The sequence below is a fragment of the Alternaria incomplexa genome, assembly GCF_024043165.1.
Source record: "Alternaria incomplexa strain BMP 0042 chromosome Unknown scaffold_4, whole genome shotgun sequence".
NCBI classification, from domain to species: domain Eukaryota; kingdom Fungi; phylum Ascomycota; class Dothideomycetes; order Pleosporales; family Pleosporaceae; genus Alternaria; species Alternaria incomplexa.
Genome location: NW_026249853.1, coordinates 1,149,119 through 1,168,467, shown reverse-complemented (window position 1 = coordinate 1,168,467; position 19,349 = coordinate 1,149,119). Strand labels below are relative to the sequence as shown.

General features: G+C 54.7%; 9 protein-coding genes across 9 annotated transcripts; 4 read left to right on the top strand and 5 right to left on the bottom strand.

Annotated features, from left to right (window-relative positions):
- Positions 1-612: 612 nt before the first annotated feature.
- On the bottom strand, positions 613-1,011 carry J4E90_003594 (uncharacterized protein; the record flags this gene model as incomplete). Its single annotated transcript, XM_051433162.1, has 1 exon — positions 613-1,011. The coding sequence occupies one exon, from the start codon at positions 1,009-1,011 to the stop codon at positions 613-615; it is 399 nt and encodes a 132-aa protein (XP_051293060.1).
- A 616-nt stretch (positions 1,012-1,627) lies between these two features.
- J4E90_003593 (uncharacterized protein) lies at positions 1,628-2,809 on the top strand (the record flags this gene model as incomplete). The annotated part of the gene is made up of 1 exon (XM_051433161.1): positions 1,628-2,809. One exon carries the CDS (start codon positions 1,628-1,630, stop codon positions 2,807-2,809), a length of 1,182 nt encoding a protein of 393 aa, XP_051293059.1.
- Positions 2,810-3,167: 358 nt separating this feature from the next.
- Positions 3,168-5,318, bottom strand: J4E90_003592 (uncharacterized protein; the record flags this gene model as incomplete). The annotated part of the gene is made up of 1 exon (XM_051433160.1): positions 3,168-5,318. One exon carries the CDS (start codon positions 5,316-5,318, stop codon positions 3,168-3,170), a length of 2,151 nt encoding a protein of 716 aa, XP_051293058.1.
- A 399-nt stretch (positions 5,319-5,717) lies between these two features.
- On the top strand, positions 5,718-7,205 carry J4E90_003591 (uncharacterized protein; the record flags this gene model as incomplete). Its single annotated transcript, XM_051433159.1, has 1 exon — positions 5,718-7,205. One exon carries the CDS (start codon positions 5,718-5,720, stop codon positions 7,203-7,205), a length of 1,488 nt encoding a protein of 495 aa, XP_051293057.1.
- A 34-nt stretch (positions 7,206-7,239) lies between these two features.
- Positions 7,240-8,438, bottom strand: J4E90_003590 (uncharacterized protein; the record flags this gene model as incomplete). The annotated part of the gene is made up of 4 exons (XM_051433158.1): positions 7,240-7,473; positions 7,533-7,652; positions 7,715-8,163; positions 8,228-8,438. 4 exons carry the CDS (start codon positions 8,436-8,438, stop codon positions 7,240-7,242), a joined length of 1,014 nt encoding a protein of 337 aa, XP_051293056.1.
- Positions 8,439-8,680: 242 nt separating this feature from the next.
- J4E90_003589 (uncharacterized protein) lies at positions 8,681-10,420 on the top strand (the record flags this gene model as incomplete). Its single annotated transcript, XM_051433157.1, has 5 exons — positions 8,681-9,066; positions 9,124-9,394; positions 9,461-9,535; positions 9,589-10,017; positions 10,085-10,420. 5 exons carry the CDS (start codon positions 8,681-8,683, stop codon positions 10,418-10,420), a joined length of 1,497 nt encoding a protein of 498 aa, XP_051293055.1.
- Positions 10,421-10,582: 162 nt separating this feature from the next.
- Positions 10,583-11,472, bottom strand: J4E90_003588 (uncharacterized protein; the record flags this gene model as incomplete). The annotated part of the gene is made up of 2 exons (XM_051433156.1): positions 10,583-11,023; positions 11,101-11,472. 2 exons carry the CDS (start codon positions 11,470-11,472, stop codon positions 10,583-10,585), a joined length of 813 nt encoding a protein of 270 aa, XP_051293054.1.
- Positions 11,473-12,133: 661 nt separating this feature from the next.
- J4E90_003587 (uncharacterized protein) lies at positions 12,134-15,063 on the bottom strand (the record flags this gene model as incomplete). Its single annotated transcript, XM_051433155.1, has 3 exons — positions 12,134-12,175; positions 12,244-14,482; positions 14,531-15,063. 3 exons carry the CDS (start codon positions 15,061-15,063, stop codon positions 12,134-12,136), a joined length of 2,814 nt encoding a protein of 937 aa, XP_051293053.1.
- A 2,979-nt stretch (positions 15,064-18,042) lies between these two features.
- On the top strand, positions 18,043-18,312 carry J4E90_003586 (uncharacterized protein; the record flags this gene model as incomplete). Its single annotated transcript, XM_051433154.1, has 1 exon — positions 18,043-18,312. One exon carries the CDS (start codon positions 18,043-18,045, stop codon positions 18,310-18,312), a length of 270 nt encoding a protein of 89 aa, XP_051293052.1.
- Positions 18,313-19,349: the final 1,037 nt, after the last annotated feature.

Genomic DNA, 19,349 nt, shown 5'->3' with positions numbered 1-19,349 from the left:
TACATTGTGGTAATCGAGAGACAGTGATGGTAATCTACTAACCACTTCCACAATGGCTTTGAGTTTGATGTCCTTACGGCCCCGGACGAGGAAGCGGAGGATTGATGTTGTCTGTCCCATCACTTCAGAATGTAGTGCAACCTCCTCGCTGGAATCATAGATGCGATTCTTCTCTTGCCTTCCCTCGTACGGATCAAAGGTGTCGGCGAATGCCCAATGCTGGATAGTATGGTGCTCTTCTATTCGTGCTCTTTGGCGTGGATAAGTGCGCCCTACTTACAAAAGAAGAGGGTTGAACATGCTGAGCATACAACCTAGGAAACTACTGAACACCCTGGAGCCTGCGTTGACAGGAGATCATCTAATTTGCATGTTTTCATCTAGGTGGATTCTAGAGTGTTTGGTTCTTCCCTTGTATGAAGTGTGTGAATTCCAGAGATGTCGATGTCGAATGACGAGTTTCGACAACTTTGGTTCCAAGGAACCCTTAAGATGGCGAGCGGTCCAGAAAGTGTATTCCCGAGCACTCATCAATATTTCACGAGTTTATTTCGTGCTCTCGAGCGGTGCGTAATCTTAGGTCTTGCCCTTCGCGATATATGCTAGCCTCGCTCACCACTCCAGGCTCAAACTGTCAGCCCAGCTGCCCTTCTTCTCAACCTTGTACGCACTCTCGACATTTCCGTTACCCAGATCTGCGCCGTAGAAATGCGCAAAGCAACCTCTTCCGACCTCTTCCCACTTGAGCTCACCCTTCTTATCCGCATGAACCTGCCCGTCGCCATCGGTGCCCGCGACTAGCACGTCGTACTTGATCTTCAGCAGCCACAGCTCCGAGACGTCGCTGAAGAACTTGTCGGCAGTGCCAGGTACTTGCTCCGACGTTGATAGGTGGATGTATCCGTCATTGCGGTCGAGGTCTGAGAGCGGGAGACGCGCGGGGAGAGGGGATGGCGGGGCAGCAGGGAGGATCTTGTAGAGGTAGGTTGGAAGGGGCGAGGGAGCCGGCATTGTGGCGCGTAGCACGGATTGCGATGAGTGGACAGATCCCGGTATTCAAAGTGCGGTGAGAACAGCTCGTGACAGGCGTGTGAGAAAAGATGGTAGTTTGGGCACAAACTAGAGAGCGTCACAAGTCGCGAGAAATGCACGTTATGCTCATGATTGGCCGACGCGAGATTACGTGAGACAGGGCGATTATCCACCCCAACCACGGAACCAACATGCCTCTTGAGCGCCACAAAAGTCAGCCTGGACGAGATTCATAGGCAACCATGTCGCGTCCGTCTTCGCACCGTGCCTCGACCCATCTGCAACATAACAGTAGGGTTTTCCTGCGCGCCCCGTGGTGCGGTACATTTACGTCATCTTTCGGGCTTCGCACAACCGCACGAGCTTTGGGTGCCAGAGGGCCACCGCAGAACACGTTGGCGACCAAAAACACCTACTCGTGAGACCCAGACACACGATTGGACGCGCGTGACAAGACCATCCTGTTTTCCACTCAAATCAAGATTCGCTACCACTCATATGCACCCACGATAGTCGCCAGGCTGGGTGTGCGCGCGGCTGGGTAGGATGCTCCGACCAGCAACGACAGTTTTAAACGCCAACGAGCCCGACCAACATGGTTTCCATACGACTCACCCAGGATGAAATGCACCACCTTTCGGAAGAGCAGGGAAATGGCCAGACGCGCTGCTGTGTACAGGCGACGAATGCGACACCAGCTGGGTCGCATGTGACTTTTGGTTATCTGAACAAAGGAGCTGCAAATGTCATATTCAAGATCAGACCCGAGACCAGCACTGTCGCGACACGTTTCCAGTTCGTCGATGTACTTTCCAAAGACAAAAAAACTGGCGTAGCAACATCAGTACCCCATCGAAGCCTGATGGGAAGAGTCCTCCGCGTACCCAGAGGCGGCCAGAAACATCTTTCGTCCCTAGAAATCCTGGACGGCTTCGAGCATGCAATCCGGCCACTCTTCCTCCCAGGTCCACGGAACAACCCCCAACAGCCCGCTCGCGATCTCACAAAGCACCTCATGGACCACGAAGGCGTATTGCTCCTACCAGACGTCATGAGCCACCTCTACACGCGCGTCGAAAAGCACACCTTCGCAACCCCACAGTCGCGACGAAAGTGCTGGGGCATCCTCCTCCCAGACATGTCGCCCACACCCGGTACATCCATCACCCTCGAAGTAAAACCGAAATGGCTCGCGCAATCCCCCAACGCACCCGCTGGAGCAATCCGCTGCCGCACCTGCGCCATGCACGTTTCCGTACCCAAGAAACGGGATAACTATATCTGTCCCCTGCAGTTACTGCATGGAAACTCCTCGTCCCTACTACCATGGTCCCAAGCAACAGTTTCCCAGCAATTCGACAGCAATACTGGTAAAGAAACCCGACCATCCCCCGTCGTCATCTCCGCGCTTGTAAAAGCTCTTGTGGATTACCTTACCATCGGCGACGGCCTCGCGCTCCTGCAACACCTCCTCAATCTGCAGAGTTCGCTTGATCCGCGGGGTGTGCTTTGTCGACCTAAGAGTAGTGCGGAGGCATTTGATCACAATCTTAGGCTGGCCATGACGCTGAGGGACTGTTCGATGTTCATCAAGGTTGCGTACGATAAGGCTGGTGTTACGGGGATAGAATCGAAATTAGGGGATTTGGACTTCAAGTCTGCGGAGAAGATTGTGGATTGGATGGATAAGGAGAGGGGGTTATTGCTGGATGGGTCGTATACGAAGAATGTGAAGGAGGGGCCGGTGTGTTGGCTTCAGAGGGGTTTGGGCGTTTGAGTATGTTTTATTAATGGTAGGAAAAGCTTTTTCGGTTTGTGTTATTATATTTTGGTTATGAGGGGGTATAATGTATGGACACTATAGAAGGAAGGGTCTCAAGGGAACGAAAACAGATCGATGGGTTTCGAGGTAACAAGCACATTTAATACAGATATTTACATTGTCGCTAAAGAGGGAAGGAGGGTATCTATATAACGCCAATGCCCATGAGATCCTATCGTAGATGGCGGGGACTCCAAACCTGTCCCTCGCCAGAAGAAGAAGAATAAAAGCGCTATAATGGCGTAACGAGAACACACCGACAGTGTTTGTTCATTCAATCATCAATCATTCATGCAATCCACCACGCCAACACTTACGCGCCCTCGGGGGTAAAACAATGCACACGAACGGTACCGTCTTCACTCCCGCTGACGACCCTCTCGTCACTCAGCCCCACACAGGTAATAGGACCCGTATGACCCGTAAGCGTCCTCTCGTGTTTCCCCGTCCGGGGATCCCAGATCTTGATCGTCTTATCCTCTGCTCCACTGACCAGTCTAAGTGAATCGGCGGCAAGCGACCAGATACCTTCGACATGGCCGAAGAAGCGGTGGACGCAGCGACCGGAGGGGACGTGCCAAAGACGAATGGTGCCGTCGAGAGAGCCGGTGAGCATGTATGAGGGCGGAGACGGACGGGAGGGGTCGTCGGGGAAGAAACTTGGTTCTTCGGGGTGACTGTGGTGGTGAGAAGAAGAAGACGAGGTATGGGCGAGAGGCGGGGCGGTATCCGAGGCTAGGGAAGCGGTATCGGATGTATCGTTGTTTGCGTTTGCGACAAAGTCGTCTTCGTCGATTTCAAAGGCTTGCGGGAGGGGCAGCACTTGTTGGACTTGGCCGACGTGGCCTTCGTACGTCTTGATGCAGCGGTGGGTGTCGAGATCCCATAGCTTGACGGTCATGTCGTCGGAGGCGGAGAAGAGGGTGCGCGAGGGGAGGTCAATCTTGACGGCGTTGACCCAGTCTGTGTGGCCTATTAGGGTGGTGCGCTTCATGTGGCTGAAGTCGTGCACCATGATGGTGTTGTCTGAAGATCCGGATGCGAGGAGTTTGTCTGCCATGTGTAGGCCGATTACACCATCGCTGTGCCCGTTCATGGATTTTACAAGCTGGCCTGTCCGCCAGTTCCAGATCTTGATCGTGTTATCCAAGCTTCCAGTGATCAACTTGCTGTCTTCGAACTGCAGGCACCGGATGCCTTGTGTGTGGCCTGTGAGGGTGCGGATTTCTTGGCCCGTTTTGATGTCCCAGACTTTGATCGTGGCATCGTAGGAGCCGGTAATGAGGACTTGATCGTCGAATTGCAGGCACATGACGCCGTTGGTGTGGCCCTTGAATATGCGTGTCGAATAGCGCCCATACTTCCAATTGCTCCCAACCTTGTAGCGATCCTTGTATACATCCTTCCATGGTCGCTTCTTAGGATGATCGAAGTATGATGTGACTTGGTCTTGACCTGCTTGGAGGCTGGTGCATGGTCGTTTATTCGAAGCTTCTGGGGAAGAATCGTCGTCTGGCACAGAGCGCTTGGTGCTGGCAGCGGGGTCGGGGCCTTGGGATAATCGATGAGCGAGTGTATCTGGTGAGGTCTCGGGCTGTGGGGTGATGTTTGGTGACCATTCGTTGAGGCCCCGCCCCGATGCGCGCAATTGTATCCGTCGCTTCTCATGGCGCAAGCGACGTTGGTCGAGCAGCGGGAGTCCCCAGCCACATTTTGTGCATTTTCTGTCAATGTGCTGCTCACACATCTTGTGCCAGACGACATCGTCGTCAGCCAGTTGTCTCCACCGCCGATTGACCTGCGAGGCCTTGCAGAGCGAGGTGGTGTCGAGATAGCAGAGGATCTTGAAGCCCAATTCGGTGGGCAGTGCGCCGAGAAAGTCGATCTTAATGAGGTTTCGGACGGAGGAGGATATGAAGGAGAGTTGAGGAAAGCAGCACTGGGCGAGAATGCCCTGCAGCATGAGGTTGCGATGGCGGGAGGGAGCCGCCGAGAAGAGCGACCAGACGTTGGCAATGCTCTGCTGGTCGGCCTGGGACTCTCTGCCGAGTTGTTCTTGCAGTTGTTCCATGGAAGGCTCGTCTGCTTGCCGTCGACAGAGTAGGTCGGGACGGTGTCGATAGCAGAACTTGGTGTTGGCAGTGCGTGGACGCTCGTCTTGCCCTGGGCTGTTGGCGCCGAGGGGGTTATATTGTTGGGGAATGTGCTGGGCAAGGTATGGCGTGATCATCTTCTCCATTTTCTTCGACTTGTTTGCCTGGGCCTCTTCGGCCTCGTCTGTGGTTGCGTGCTGGTGTCGTGTCCGCTCCGACATGCCTTCGTGGTCGTGGCCATGCATCAGGGCAGCGTGCGGGTCTGTCGAGGTGGCGGCGGTGAAGTCGTCAGGCGACGAGTCTCGGGGGCGCCATGAAAGACGTCTCGGTCGGGGAGGAGCGGTGGTGGCGTGGGTGGTTTGCGACGCCATGGTCAATTCATGGGCTGCGGCAAGGTGCGAGGGCTGTCGAGATTCCGGGGCGATATCGCGTGCGAAGCCCAGGTCGCTGGTCCAACAGGCGGCAGGCAGTGCGGATGTAACGGCGACTCGATGGCACGTTGCGCATAAATAATGCTAGCGAGCGACAGAGTTTGGGCGCACCAAGAGGTGGAATGGCGCAATGGCAGGCTTGGATAGCATCTTCAGCACGCAATGCCAATGTCTCCGCAGCCCTGTGGACCCTGGCACGCTTGCACCCCATGCAGCCGCTCGGGCCATCTCTAGTCGCGCATGCCATCATTCACCATCACGAGCCTCGCATCGCGAACTACCACTCGACCGGCACCGCTGCCACTATGCCCAACACCCGCTGCCGTGGCCGCCGACACGATGGCCTCTCCACCCTCGCCCGCCTCGCCCACCAGCAGCGCTGCATCTAGGACGTCGCTGGACCCGGACCACGCCCAGTCGCTCACGCTCGAGCATCTCGTCAAGCACTTTGTCGCCGCCAAACGCTCCCTCAACACCCAGACGGTCCTATGGCGCGCCACCGACATCGTCAACACCGCACGTGACCTGCTCGAAGAGAACGCTGTCGTTTCCGCCAAGAACACGTCCATCCGCAACCTCGTCGAGCAGCAGGTGGATGCCCTGGAAGCCGTCCGCCGCGGCGTAGACGTGGTCGAGTCGGAAGTCCAGGCCGAGTTCAAGCAGCTGCTCCACGACGTCGACGCCTCCTTTGCCGGTGTCAACTCTACCCTCGCCGTCCTGCGCGACACGCCCATTGAAGGCGCCCTGCAGCCTCCGGGCACTCCCCAGAAGCATCTCTACGACTTCATCGACAGCGCCACCGTCTCCAACCTGCAGTCCACACTGCGCGCCTGCATAGACCGCTACAACGATGCCCACGCCACGCTCGACGAGAGCTCCCATGTCTTCGATACGTGTCTGGATAACCTCTACTCCTCCATCGAGAACGTGCCCATGACACCCGTGTCCACGTCCACTCCGAGTCCCATACCCAGCCTATACCATAATCTTGAGGGCCACGCAAAAGAGGCTGCGCAGGCATTCCAGTCGCTTGTTCAGCACTATGACCTATGCATAACAGCCTTGCGCCACACAGAAGGAGGTTCCGCTGCTGCCACCCAAGCAACAGGAGATGCGCCAGTCCACTCCGAGGATAACGGTGCCGCGCCTCCCGAGCCCATGAGCGAAGACGAGCGCCGCGACATGCTCAACGTCTTGCAAAAGGACGCGCAAGAGGTGGAAGACGTCGTGACCGAGATCCAGGAACGGGGCTCTGAGATGACCTTCCTTCTGGGCCAGATCGAGAACCACATCCGCCACGTCCGCAGCGAGTCGTCAGCCCTGTCCAAGATACTCGAGATGATGTCGCAAATCACTGGCCAAGTCAAAGAGCACATTGTGACCTCACGTTCCTTCTATGCCTCATGGCTGGAAGACACACGGCCTAGCCTGCTCAGCGGCATCGACGAGTGGGAGAGCCAGCGCGACTTCTTCGAACGCTTCGACCTTGCCTACGCCGAGCTCCTCGTTGAGGTGTCGTCACGACGGAGGCGGCACGAAAAGGCCAAACGGAAGGCTGAGGAAGCGCAAAAGGAGCTAGACAGGATACGCCTCGAGGATGAACGTGCAAGGGAGCAGTTTACCGTGGCTCAGGGTGACTTTCTGCCCTTGGATATCTGGCCGGGTCTGAGGGATCCGCCGCGACAGTACGAGGTCAGAGTTGTACCCGCTAGTGTAGAGGGTGAGCAAGACGAGAATGACCAGGAAATATACGGTGGCCAGAGTATACCTCAACTAGGGAGGACCGTTGTTGAAAGGGCGCTCACGCGAGTTAAGCGACGAATGTAATTGACTGGTATCATATATACTTGCTATATAGCTCTCACGTCGGCTTCCGTCCATGAGTAAAGTAGAAGCGGATATACATATGCACATCCTTCCTCCTAATATCCGCAACCACCTTGGCGATCATGACCCGGCACTCAGACTCACTCCAGCCCATGACCTTGCCCAAGAGACCGAGAGTGTAAGGCTCGATGCCCATGGACATGTGCTCGCGCTGGTAGCGGCCGATTTCCTTCATTTTCGCGTCCTTGGCCCAAGGGCCGATAGGGATCTACAGGTACCGCATTAGCCTCGTAAACGGCATAGTGTAGGGGAAAAGGGTAGACATACCTTGATGAGCTTCTCGTGAACATCGATGAACCCTGCATCCGTCATCCGCTGCTTCAGGCTGTCCCCGGCCGTGATGTCCCTTCCCCACGTTTTAGCGGCAGCGTGGCACAACTCCTGCCACTAGAGGTAGAGGTACAAAGTCAGCATACGTCCCACATGCACTTCGTACAGTCAAAACTTACCTTGAGCATGTCGGTTGCCAGCTCCATGGTCCCATCGTCACACTCACACAACGCAAGCGGCTCCTGGAATTCCACCCAACCGCCGGGCTTGGTATGCGTGTATGTCTGTCGCACCAGCTTGTCCCAGTCGGAGATGCTGCCAGACATGGTTCGGCAGTGGATAAAGTCAAAGGCCTCGTCGGGACTGTAGACCCATTCCGACTCGGCATCGTCAATGTAGAACTTGACGTTGGGCGGCACCCACGTTGGCTGGATGGGACTGAGATCAGTGCCTATGACCTGTGCTCCTGGGTGCTCGTCGGCGAAGTCTATGGCCCAGATGCCGGTGCCGGTGCCGATGTCGAGCACGCGCTGGGGCGCAGGCGGGATGGGTGCATCGTAGAGCTTGCCGCCTAGGATGAGCAGGAAGATGTGATGGAGGAGATCGAGGCGGTCTTGCTCCTGCTCGTCTGCAGAGGTGGAGGTACGAAGTCAGCATTTGTCTCACATGCACTTCGTACACTTGGGACTGACCATTCGGTAAAATGTACGATCCGGACCGGTAGCCGTGGTATCGCCGCCCATTGGAGTATTCATAGTTGAGGATAGTCGATGCGATGGACGTGGATGCCGTGGATTCGCCGCCGAATGCCGAATCGCTATCGCTGTTGTTGGCCGTGTCGACGTCGAGATGCAGGACGGATTGCAGGTTGCCCTCGGCTGTTGGATCCTGCGGGGCTGACATGCTGTGTTCCAGTTCTTTTCCAAGAGCGTTTGCACTCGCGGGGTCAGGCCTCGCCTTATATCTTCCACCTCTCTACTTTCGTCGGCCATGCCGTAGGATCCAGGATGCCGGGTCAAACGCACCCCATTCCATAATCAGTCTGCAAACACCACATGCCTTAGCGACATGTAGGAGCGCACTCTGCTCTCTAAAGAGCGCTTCGCCGCCTGATCGACTTACTGCCTCTCTGACAGCCAGCCGTCATGTCTCTTCCCGCTCTGTGCCTGCTGGCGTACTTTGTGTACCTCCTCGCACGTGTCGTTTACCGCCTATATTGCCATCCACTATCCCGCTTTCCTGGCCCCAGGATTGCGGCAGCCACAAGCTGGTACGAGGGCTACTACGAAATTGTCCACAAGGGGCAGTACTCGAAGCAAATCTCCAAGCTCCACGATCTCTATGGCCCTATTGTAAGAGTGACGCCTGATGAACTGCACATACGAGACCCATACTTTTACGACCAAGTCTACGCCAAGAACGTCCACCTCGACAAGGAGGGTTGGGACAAGAGGTTTGGGTGTGCAGGCGGCCTGCTGCCGACCGTTAACGCGGAGCAGCACAAGCGACGCCGTGCTGCGTTGGCTCCCATGTAGGTGCTTCAACATGTAGTGCAAGGCACCTCGGCACGATTAACGCCTGTTGTCAGGTTCTCACGCCGCTCCATCCTCGACTTCATACACATCATCCACCGCCATGTCAACACCCTCTCCGTGCGCATGCAAGAGTTTGAGGCTCATGCAGAGCCGCTTAACCTATCCCATGCCTTCCCCGCCCTGACAGGCGACATCATCATGGACTACTTCTTCGGCTTCAACTACAACCAGCTCAAGCATCCTGAATTCGAGTCATTCCATGATGCATTTATTCGGGTTGGCGGTGTGGGTCACATCGCCACGCAGTTTCCCATGATACTTCCCGTGGGTTATATTTAGATCATTCAAGATGTGCACCAGTCACACGTGGAACTGACATGGTTTTTGCAGATTCTCGATTGTATCCCTGACCGTATCAGCGGCTGGCTGCAGCCAGCAGTGAAGCCAGTGCTCAAGTTCAAGCAGGTATGCGGCACAGCATTGCATCTATACCGTGTTAAGTCTAACATGCGAGTCAGGATAACCGGAATCACATTGCGCGCACCCTTAAGGGCGAAGACATCAAATCCAACGATGCGAAGAAGACCATCTTCCAAGAAATTGTCGGCTCTAAGCTACCTGACTCTGACAAAACACAGAAGCGTCTCGAGGATGAAGCGCAAATCATCATCGGGGGCGGCGTAGAGACAACCGCCTTCTCCCTCTCCACAGCCGCGTTCCACATCATCAGCACCCCACGCATCTACGAGCGCCTCCACAAAGAGCTCGTAGAAGCTTTTCCCAACAGAGATGACTTAGATTTGGCCCCACTGGAGAAGATGCCGTATTTCAAAGCCATCATCATGGAAACCGCGCGCATGTCATACGGCTTGAGTGCTCGAAACCCCAGAACACACAAGACGCCTCTGCAGTACAAGGAATGGGTTATCCCCGCAGACACTTGCATTGTAAGTCATTACCCCACTAAATGATCCATCTTCCCATCGCATCTAAACTAACCCCCAACCCTCACAGTCCATGACCATCCCCGAAGTCTCCCACGACGAAACTCTCTTCCCTTCTTCCCGCACCTTCATCCCGGAGCGCTGGCTCAACGATCCCAAGACCGCTGATGGTATTCCGCTGGAGCGCTTCATGGTTTCTTTCGGTCGCGGTACGCGCAATTGTCTCGGTATCAATCTGGCATATGTGGAGCTGTACCTCACGCTGGGTATGTTGTTCCGGAAGTACAAGTTTGAGCTTCACGAGAGTGATGTCAGCGATGTGGAGTTGGGTCATGATTTCTTCATTCCGGTTGCGAAGCTGGATAGCAAGGGGTTGAGGGTTTTGGTTACGAGGACGGAGGATTAAGGGTTTTCTTTCTTGCGACCAGTGGAGTTTATCTTGCGGACTCATTTGACGGGCCATCCTGAGAGGTCATCTTGAGATATCATCTTTGAGACATTGATCTGAGGCGAGATATCCAAGAGATACAGCCCCCAGGCAAATACATCCACCTACCCAACCAAAATCTCACATAAGCATACCCCCACCATCCGTCCTAACCATCGTCCCATCAACATTATAATCCCTCAACAACCCCAAAAACGTCTCCGCCACGTCTTCCGGCCTCCCCACCCTCCCCGTCGCCATCCTACTCTCCATACCCCGCATAATCTCCTGCTTCTTCTCCTCGCCGTGATGATCCCACATCTCTGTATCCACCGCGCCCGGGCTCACGCCATTAACGCGAATGGGCTTCATATCGAGAGCCAGGTTGCGCACCATGGAGTGCAGGCCTCCTGCATACGCGCCAATAACGCTCCAGTTGGGAATTGGCTTTTCGGACACAGCGCCTGTGGTGATGGTATATGAGGATTTGTAGCTCTGGATGAGGTACCGCGGGAGGTGTTTTGCGAGGAGCAGGGGCGCGAAGAAACGGATTTGGCCAGCTGCAAGGATGTTTTGCATCGTCTGGAGATCCCGTTAGTCATGCCATATACACCGATACAGAGATGTAAGAAGAGGTTAAAAAAAAGACATCAACCCACCATATCCCCCAACTTGATATCCGCCAACTTATCCCCCGCAGTAAAAACAACATGATCCAACTTGCTCTCCGGCATGCTCTCCACCGTCTTCTCCAACAGCGTCTTCAGCTCTTCTTCCAGCGTCTCTGGCTTGCCTAGGTCAACGGCAAGGCCTCTGATGCGCGGGTTTGAGGAGTCAGCAGCAGAGGGGTACGCGGTTTTGAGTTTGGATACAGCGGCATCGATGCGAGATGGGTTGGAGGAGCTGATGGTTACTAGAGCGCCGTTTTCGAGACAGGCTTCTGCGACACTGTAGCCGAGGCCGGATGTACCGCCGATCACGAGGATGCGCGAGTTGGTCAGTTTGTTGGTGTAGCGTTTTTGGTCGGTCATGGTTTCGGCGGTTGGCTGTGTGTGTTGGTAGATGGGGAGACTGTAGGTAGTATACGGGTTGTTTAGTTACTGATCGCACGATCGGTCTTTCGTACGATGAGTATTGAGGTAGTACAGGTCGATGAAGATAGAGAGCTGTGTATTACACTGTTCCCCACATTAGCAGCATGGTTAATGGTATATATACGCAGATCTCAACAACGGCATTTACATCATTGTGCCTGACGTGTAGTTGCCGTTGTTATCTCCGTGATGAACAAATCGCGTTGCTAGCTCCTAAGCATATAGCGTGGTTTCTCCACCCGTTTTACTTCTGCTCGACGTCATTGGAAAAAGGTACAAACGTGCCCGTCAATTTCTTGCATGGAGATGAACGGAGATAAGGTCATACGTATATGCGGGTACAGCCGTCATGCATTACATCATCACAGTTGAGTGTCAAAAGTGAGCATTGACTTGATTGTTCATTTCAACATGCGCTGTATGAGGTATCGTGACCTCGATCAAGAGGGCTCAGTAAGCCGTGCTGATCGTGGGAGCTACTAGGCTAATGCAGCTCTGTAGCGTGAGCACCAAGCGTGCGTGTGTGTTTATCAAGTCTCTCCGAGACCTGAATATGTTCGATCCTGCTTCTTTTACGAAGCTATCGTTTGATAGCCGATCATAGTGTTGTCCACATGGTGTTGATCTGCTTTCGCTTGACCTGGAGTGCTGGTTAGTATGCCATGTAACACAACAATGCACAGAAAAGTATAGAGAGGGTAGACTTACCAAAGGCGCAACGAACAAGACTCCGACAAACAGTCCAACAACGGTCAAAAGCATAGAGATCTTATTGAAACCCTTGCCTAGGATATCGAACGAGAAACTGGGTGCGACCCGTGTTCCGAAGATATCCAAGCCATAGGCAAAGACCAGGCAAGTACTCTCGATTCCGCTCTCACTCGTGATAATATCTTCGATACCTAAGACTTCGTACTTGTGGGTAAGGTGCCACTTCGGGTCGAAGTTGATGAGGGGTGTGTACTTGACCAGACCTTCAGACGCTTCCTGCGCAGTAGGCTCACGACCGACGGGTCGGCGAGGATCAATCACCATGCGTGGAATGCCAACTATAGCGTTGAGTGCGGGTAAAGTGACGAGGAGCTCGCGACTGGTGATGCCCTGTCTGGTCTGTGTGACACTCATGTGTGTAATCTCTGCTGGTACCTGATAACTCTGCGACAGTACGTAAGGTTTCGCAGCGTCACCGTGCGAACCCGAAGGTTTCACGGTAGAAGAGTTCGACGAATCGCCCAATGGACCCCTGTCGTCTGGAAGGGGGGATTCGTAAAGGTCAGAGACGACAAGCTGGTAGCCGCGGGAAGAAGCGCCAGATGCAGCATCGATAGTTAGCGCATACGCGAACCAGTTCTCTGAGATAGTGGCTGGAATGGGTCGTGTGGTATCGACATCGTTGTGTGACATAGTATGTAGTACTTGTCCAGATGCAGAATCAAGTAGATAGACGGACGCGGATCGCGCTGATTCCACCACTGTTGTAACTAGGACGAGGTTGGGGTTCAGATACTTGTACAGCACCCTCCTGTCGCCTAGTACTTTGCCGATAGAGGCAACAGGGTCCTTGATCGGGCGAGCGACATAGCTGGCAATCTTCTCCTCGACAGGTGGCGTAAAGCTCCACACTGGTTCGGAACCAGGCTGGCTTTCCAGATATCCTTTCAGAGTGCCGTCAACCAAGGTGAATGAAATAAGGCTTTGCCCCTCAGCAACTAGCGAAGGCTCCAGCTTGATTTTGTCGGAAGTGATGAGGCCACCAGTTGTCGAATTGATGAACATGGATCCCTGGAAGCTGGCGTCTTTTACTTCAACATAGCCGCTGTGCGCCTTGAGAGTCGGGTGTTGGAAGCTCGTGCCGGGCGCGAACTGGCCAAGGTTCACGTTCCACATCACTTTGCCTCGCGAACCAACATCGAGAGCAGCAAGGCGACCCGCCTTAGTGGCGACGACAACAAGCTTGTGGAAACCGAAAGTGTCTTGTTGAATATCGTCGACTGTTGTCTCCTTTGTCTTGCCAAGCACACTACTCAGGAGGCGCTGGGGAATGCTCTGCGCCCACGCCGGGAAATATTGCAGATCCTGGAGGTGCCTCTGCACACGGTGGATGTAAGCGGAGACAGGGTTGCGATGACTTTCGTCAGCAAGTGCTTGTGCCAGGGCCTCCTGTTCGGGCAGACCGGCCCAGACTGCGGAGACTGCGCCAGACATGAATTCGGGCCGGGTCCAAGCGACTTCATCGTTCCGCAGAAGTGCCCACTGTCCGTTGGAGTACAGAACGGCCGATCGCACAGCGCTAGCAGCTCCTGACTTCACAACAACTTCAGATTGGCCATGTACAGGGAAGGCGCCCGCAAGTGCCGGAGAGCCTTTGGCAGTCCAGCGACCCAAGACACCGTGCGAGACTGAAGAGAAGACGGTAACTTCGTCTTCGGTAACCCTGGTGAAGTAAACGTTGGCATCAGATGTGCTTGTGGTGAAAGTTCCCTTTGTCCTCAGCTCCGGGAGGCTGTAGGCCTTGGAAACGGTTTGCTTGTTGAGGTCGACGTGGTAGACTTCAGCAGAATGGCCGATGGCAGTCTGGTACTCGACGAGGAAGTGGGCGAGCGAATTGATGTGGTTGGGAGCATGGAGAACGATGTTCTCGATGACTTCGTCGCCCGGCGTGTTGAAGGTCGACACAGCTTTGGTGCCAATAATGTTCACCTTCAGCACCTTGTTCGCCTTGTCGGTCCAAGCCAATAGTGGGGCAGCCGTGTTGGCTCCGGCGAAGAGGATTCGGTCGCGCGAGGAGATCTCTGTGTCCGAGTTGAGGGTGTACTGGTCGAGCTTCTTCCCTGTGATGGGGTTGAGCGACGTGACTCGGAGCTTGGAGCCTCCAAGCAGGGGCGCGTGGAGGGCGATGTAGTAGATGGTTGTCGGCGAGGTCGAGACCTGGAAAGGCGTGTCTCCGCTGTGGGCTGTCAGTGTCTGTTACATTGCCATTGATTGGTATAGCCACCTCGTGTCCTCGTATGTCCACTTGACGCGCCCAGTCTTGCCGTCAAGCCTCTTGACACTGTTGCTGCTATCGGTAGCAAGGACAATGGCGTCTTTGGCCGCGCTGATGGTCATGCCATCTTCCTGCTCTAGTATTTCCAGATCCTCGACTGCAGCCCCGCCGAGGCTGGTGTCCCACACGAGACGGCCGTCGGAAGCGCTCCACGACGTGACGCGGTCTCCAACGGCGCTGATTACCGTGTCCTGCTCGTTGCCTGAACGCAAATGTCCGCGGTGGCCGGGCTGCGAGGCCAGGTGTTGCCGCCATACGAGCGCGCCATCCTTGGGGTTGATGGCGCCGATGGTCTGGTTCTGCGATATCGAGTACAGGAGCGATGCCTTGGAGCCCGCATAGGGCTTCTGGAAGAAGGTGGCCTCTGGGGCAGGCAGGCCTAGCAGGGCATAGTGGAAATCAATGTGGAAGGCATCGTCCTCGAAGATGGCCGCAGCCGGCGCGAGACATGCTGCAATGGCGACAGCAGCACTAAAACGCATGGTCGGGTGGAATTGGAGCTTGTCGTCGGCGTCGTCGTCGTTCGGCTCCCATGCGCCCTGTGTCGGCTTCCCTCACACGTCTGCAGTGCCAGGGCGCACGTGCCCAGCCTGCTCCAGATCACGGGACCCTTATTGGATTCCCTGCTTCTTAACCCCAACCGCCAGCCCAGGCTCTTCACGACTCAGTTCAGGCGGCGTCGGGGAAGCGGGAGGCTCTCCATGGGCGATTATTACGTCGATAGGATGCTTGCTCGACAGCCTTGCGAACCCTTCTTGTGCACGACTCGACCAGAGGGCCACGCTATCATAGATTGGAGCTTGTCCCGGCGCCCTGGCTTTGTTTCGCGACTGGCCGCGACGACCTCGTCTCCCTCTCTCTCGCAGCATCTCGGCGCTTTGTTTTTTGGCATAATTACGGGCTGTACGGGCTGCACCCCAGAGCCGAACACCTGGCATATCTCCTGCTAAGCCCTACCAAGTCTACTGCATGCATGTGCCTTTCTTCGCTACCTCTTTGTCGCTGCTTGCTCCCTGATTATCGCGACGCCGTTTCCTTCTCCCACCTCGCCCTTCACGTGACGGAAAAATCTTCCCCAGCCCCCAACCTCGGCGCGTCAAACAGGTGCGTTACACAAACTTGCCCCGCGCATGCATGCAGTCGCTTTGCCTCTGTGGCTCGTCGCCTGCTGCATTCGAGGCTGCTTTTGTCTGATTGGACGTGGCTTGGTTTGGAAATCGATGCGCTGACGAGTGTGGTTGGCCCAGAGCGCAGTACGACGCGCACCGCCGACTCAGCCCTCTGGTACAGACCGACGCAGTGTCCAGGCAGCACGACGAGTCGACTTCCTTAGCCTTTACTAGACGGCGGCGGCTTTGAGCCGCTCATCCCTCTGTGGCACCCACCGCCACAGAAGGCGAGGAGCACTTCTCGTCAATAACCTCCTGGCCTCGCTGCAAGCTGCCCACGCAAATCTGAAGCATGTCGCAACGGGAGTACCACATAGTCGTCCTAGGTTCTGGTAAGCTAGTTAGACACCGTCAGCAACTAGGTCACAACTGACGAGAATGGCGCCTTAGGTGGAGTCGGGAAGAGCTGCCTAACAGGTAAGGTTACCGCCTCGAGTACTCGCCAACACCACAGCAGCGCTGACTTGTCCACAGCACAATTCGTGCAGAATGTATGGATAGAGAGTTACGATCCTACCATTGAAGATTCATACCGAAAGGTGCTTGATGTTGACGTGAGTGTGCTTCGACCCTCCTGCACTACCCTGTTGCTGACCCGCTGAAGGGCCGTCATGTCATTCTGGAGATCCTGGACACTGCAGGCACCGAACAGTTCAGTGAGTATCTACAGCCGCCCATGCACACGCGACCCATGACTAACCAAAAGTAGCTGCTATGAGGTAATACACCATTCGAGTCCCATGCCAGCTCACGACTTACACCCCCATAGGGAACTGTATATGAAAACCGGTCAAGGGTTCCTTCTCGTCTTCAGCATAACATCGGCATCGTCGTTCTGGGAACTGGCAGAGCTTCGGGAGCAAATACGACGAATAAAGGAAGATAGCAACGTTCCCATGGTCCTCATCGGCAACAAGTCAGATCTAGAAGAAGACCGAGCAGTGCCACGCCCACGCGCCTTTGCAATTTCCCGTGAGTGGAACATACCGTACTTTGAAACCAGTGCTCGGAGAAGAGCCAATGTGGATGAAGCCTTTGTCGACCTCTGCAGGCAAATCATCCGCAAAGATCAACAGGAACGGCAGCGCATGGCCCCACCCGATTCACCGAGACCTGGCCCAAGGTCGCGGACGCATACTGGAAGGCCTAAGCGCCGGGGACACCGACCGCATTGTACCATCCTTTAAGTTACGATACCCAACGACGGACGACTGCACGAGTGGCAATGGGCTTGCTGGTACAGGCGCCGTCACGATTCCCTTCGCATCGCTCGTTCCAAGTTTCTCGGTTTAGATTTTTGGTACCATAGAGGTATTAGATCATCCGCTCACAGCGGCAATTAATCCCCTTTTTCATACGGTTGAATCCATGACGCTTGTGTGCCCGTATCTGCGATTGTCTTTGTATGTTTGCTGGTGGGTGTTGGATGTCTCGTACGCAGACGTAACATGTGTCCACAACATGTAGTCAAGCAAGGCACGGGAAGAAGATCTGTCCTTACAGCTACCCCCACTTGGCGGATCTGCCAGGTCACTGGATCCGGGTGGAGACATCTCGATGAGGACTACGTATGACGTGTTGGCTGTCAGTACATGGCAACATGTCTGCTTCCAGGCCACAGTATGCAGCACCGCCAGCGGAGTAGACTCCTCCGGGAACAAGCACCTTCCGGAACCGACCCCCTCGGATCTCATCTGGCCCTGCATTCCTGCGGCTGCCGCCTATCCTCGGGCTGAAACAGGAGCGCGTGACAGCTTAAGTGTGGCTTCTTTGCGGCAAGCGTTTGCGTGCTTTGTTGGGCTGCTGTCTTGAAGCAAGCCGCGGTACACGATCTGACGTCACCGGCGGGGCAATAGAGGGGCATCATTCAGGCACGCAGCGAATGCCAGATGGTTGTCCATTCGCCCATGACGCGATTTGCATGATAATCCACGATCGACAGCGGAATTTTCAAAAAGTGCCACTCTCTTGCGTGGGTTTGTGCATTGCATGTGATGGTTCGTGGCTGCGGATACCCCATCGCGCTTGCGTGGTCTGGCCCTCATTCCATGGGCCCTCCTGTGTGACGTCACTCACCACCGGAAACAGTGACGTATGTTTGTTTGCACTCTGTTGGAGCCTAGCGCTCAGCCCTCAGCCCCTCACTAGCCTCCCTCACCTACCCCTCTTGCTCTACATAAATACCCTCACCCGTCTCCCCTTTGCTTCCTCCATCACACAATAAGCCTTCATCACCTCATCTACACTACCACTTCTTCCAAACCCAACCCCTCAAATACCAAACACTTCAAAATGTCTGCTCCCAACGCCAACACTCCCAACGAGGGCATCGTCGGCCAGGCCGTCAACTCTGTCAAGAACGCCGCCAACTACGTCGCCGAGACCGTCCAGGGCCAGACCGCTGAGGCCAACAAGGAGGCCAACAAGCAGCAGGCTAAGGGCAACGTCCCTGGCCAGGACTCCCTCACCGACCGTGCCTCCGGTGCCCTGAACGCTGCTTCCGACAAGATGAACCAGGAGAAGCACGAGGGTTCCGCTGAGGCCAACAAGCGCTCCATCTAAGTACTCAGTACTTGAGCACCGGTTCGACATTTCACTTCGGTATGTGGTCCACACCCGTCCTTCTTTGACACCTTTCTAACAATCACAAGGTTCAGAACGATACCACTATGGTTTGAGCGATGAGCACTACGACTCTCGCCGGGTTCACGATAGCCCCATGATAATGGATATGAGATACCAATAAATCCTTTAACTCTACAAACTCTACAGTCTCCTTGCCATGCCGTTGTGTGATTATGATGCTGGAAAACGTTTGTACGAACTTTCGCACCTAATTGCAGCTCCAGCCCTTTAGCCTTCAGCGCCGTTACCGATCTTTATGTGCTTTCCGGTCACGTCTTCGCACCCTGACTTCGAAAATATTCGTCCATTGTGCAAATCTCGCCCAAACGGTCACACGGTCGCTTTGTGACACATCATCACTCTATCCTCAATGAAGTGTGCTAGTATAGCAACATGAACGTCAAAAGGTTCACCCAACATACATGTATCATGTATCTCACCGGCTACCTCGCGCTTCAAATAGATACATACGCCTACATTGTCATATCTTGACGATCATGAGTCACAACACGGAGACATAGTTTGGCATAGTTGTTTCATAAGATTGTTCAATGATGTTACCAGTGATACTGCTAACTAAATGAACGCATTACTCAAGACAACGCTTCGCGAAAAATAAAGGGTATCGAATGATCAGGGAAATGAGAAAGCCAAGTATGAAAAGAGCTCGCAGAGACCTCGTCTGTGTCATCTCCAACAACTCTTTCCTCATTACTCGTGGACGCTGTGGAACATGCAGTGGTGGTGGGGTTCGTGTGGTACGTAGGCGGGGGCGTGGATGTAGATACATTTGGTAGTGGCGCAGAAATACAACGCTGGTTTCGAACGGAGAGATGGTGCTGGTGTTTGCAACAGGCAGTGCAAGGAATCGTGGGAAGAGGAAGAAAACTTCTGGAGTAGTGCATTGGAGGGTGTGGTGACTGTACGAGCGACGGAGGACGGGTTTCATCTGACACGGCTAGACTGTGAGACTT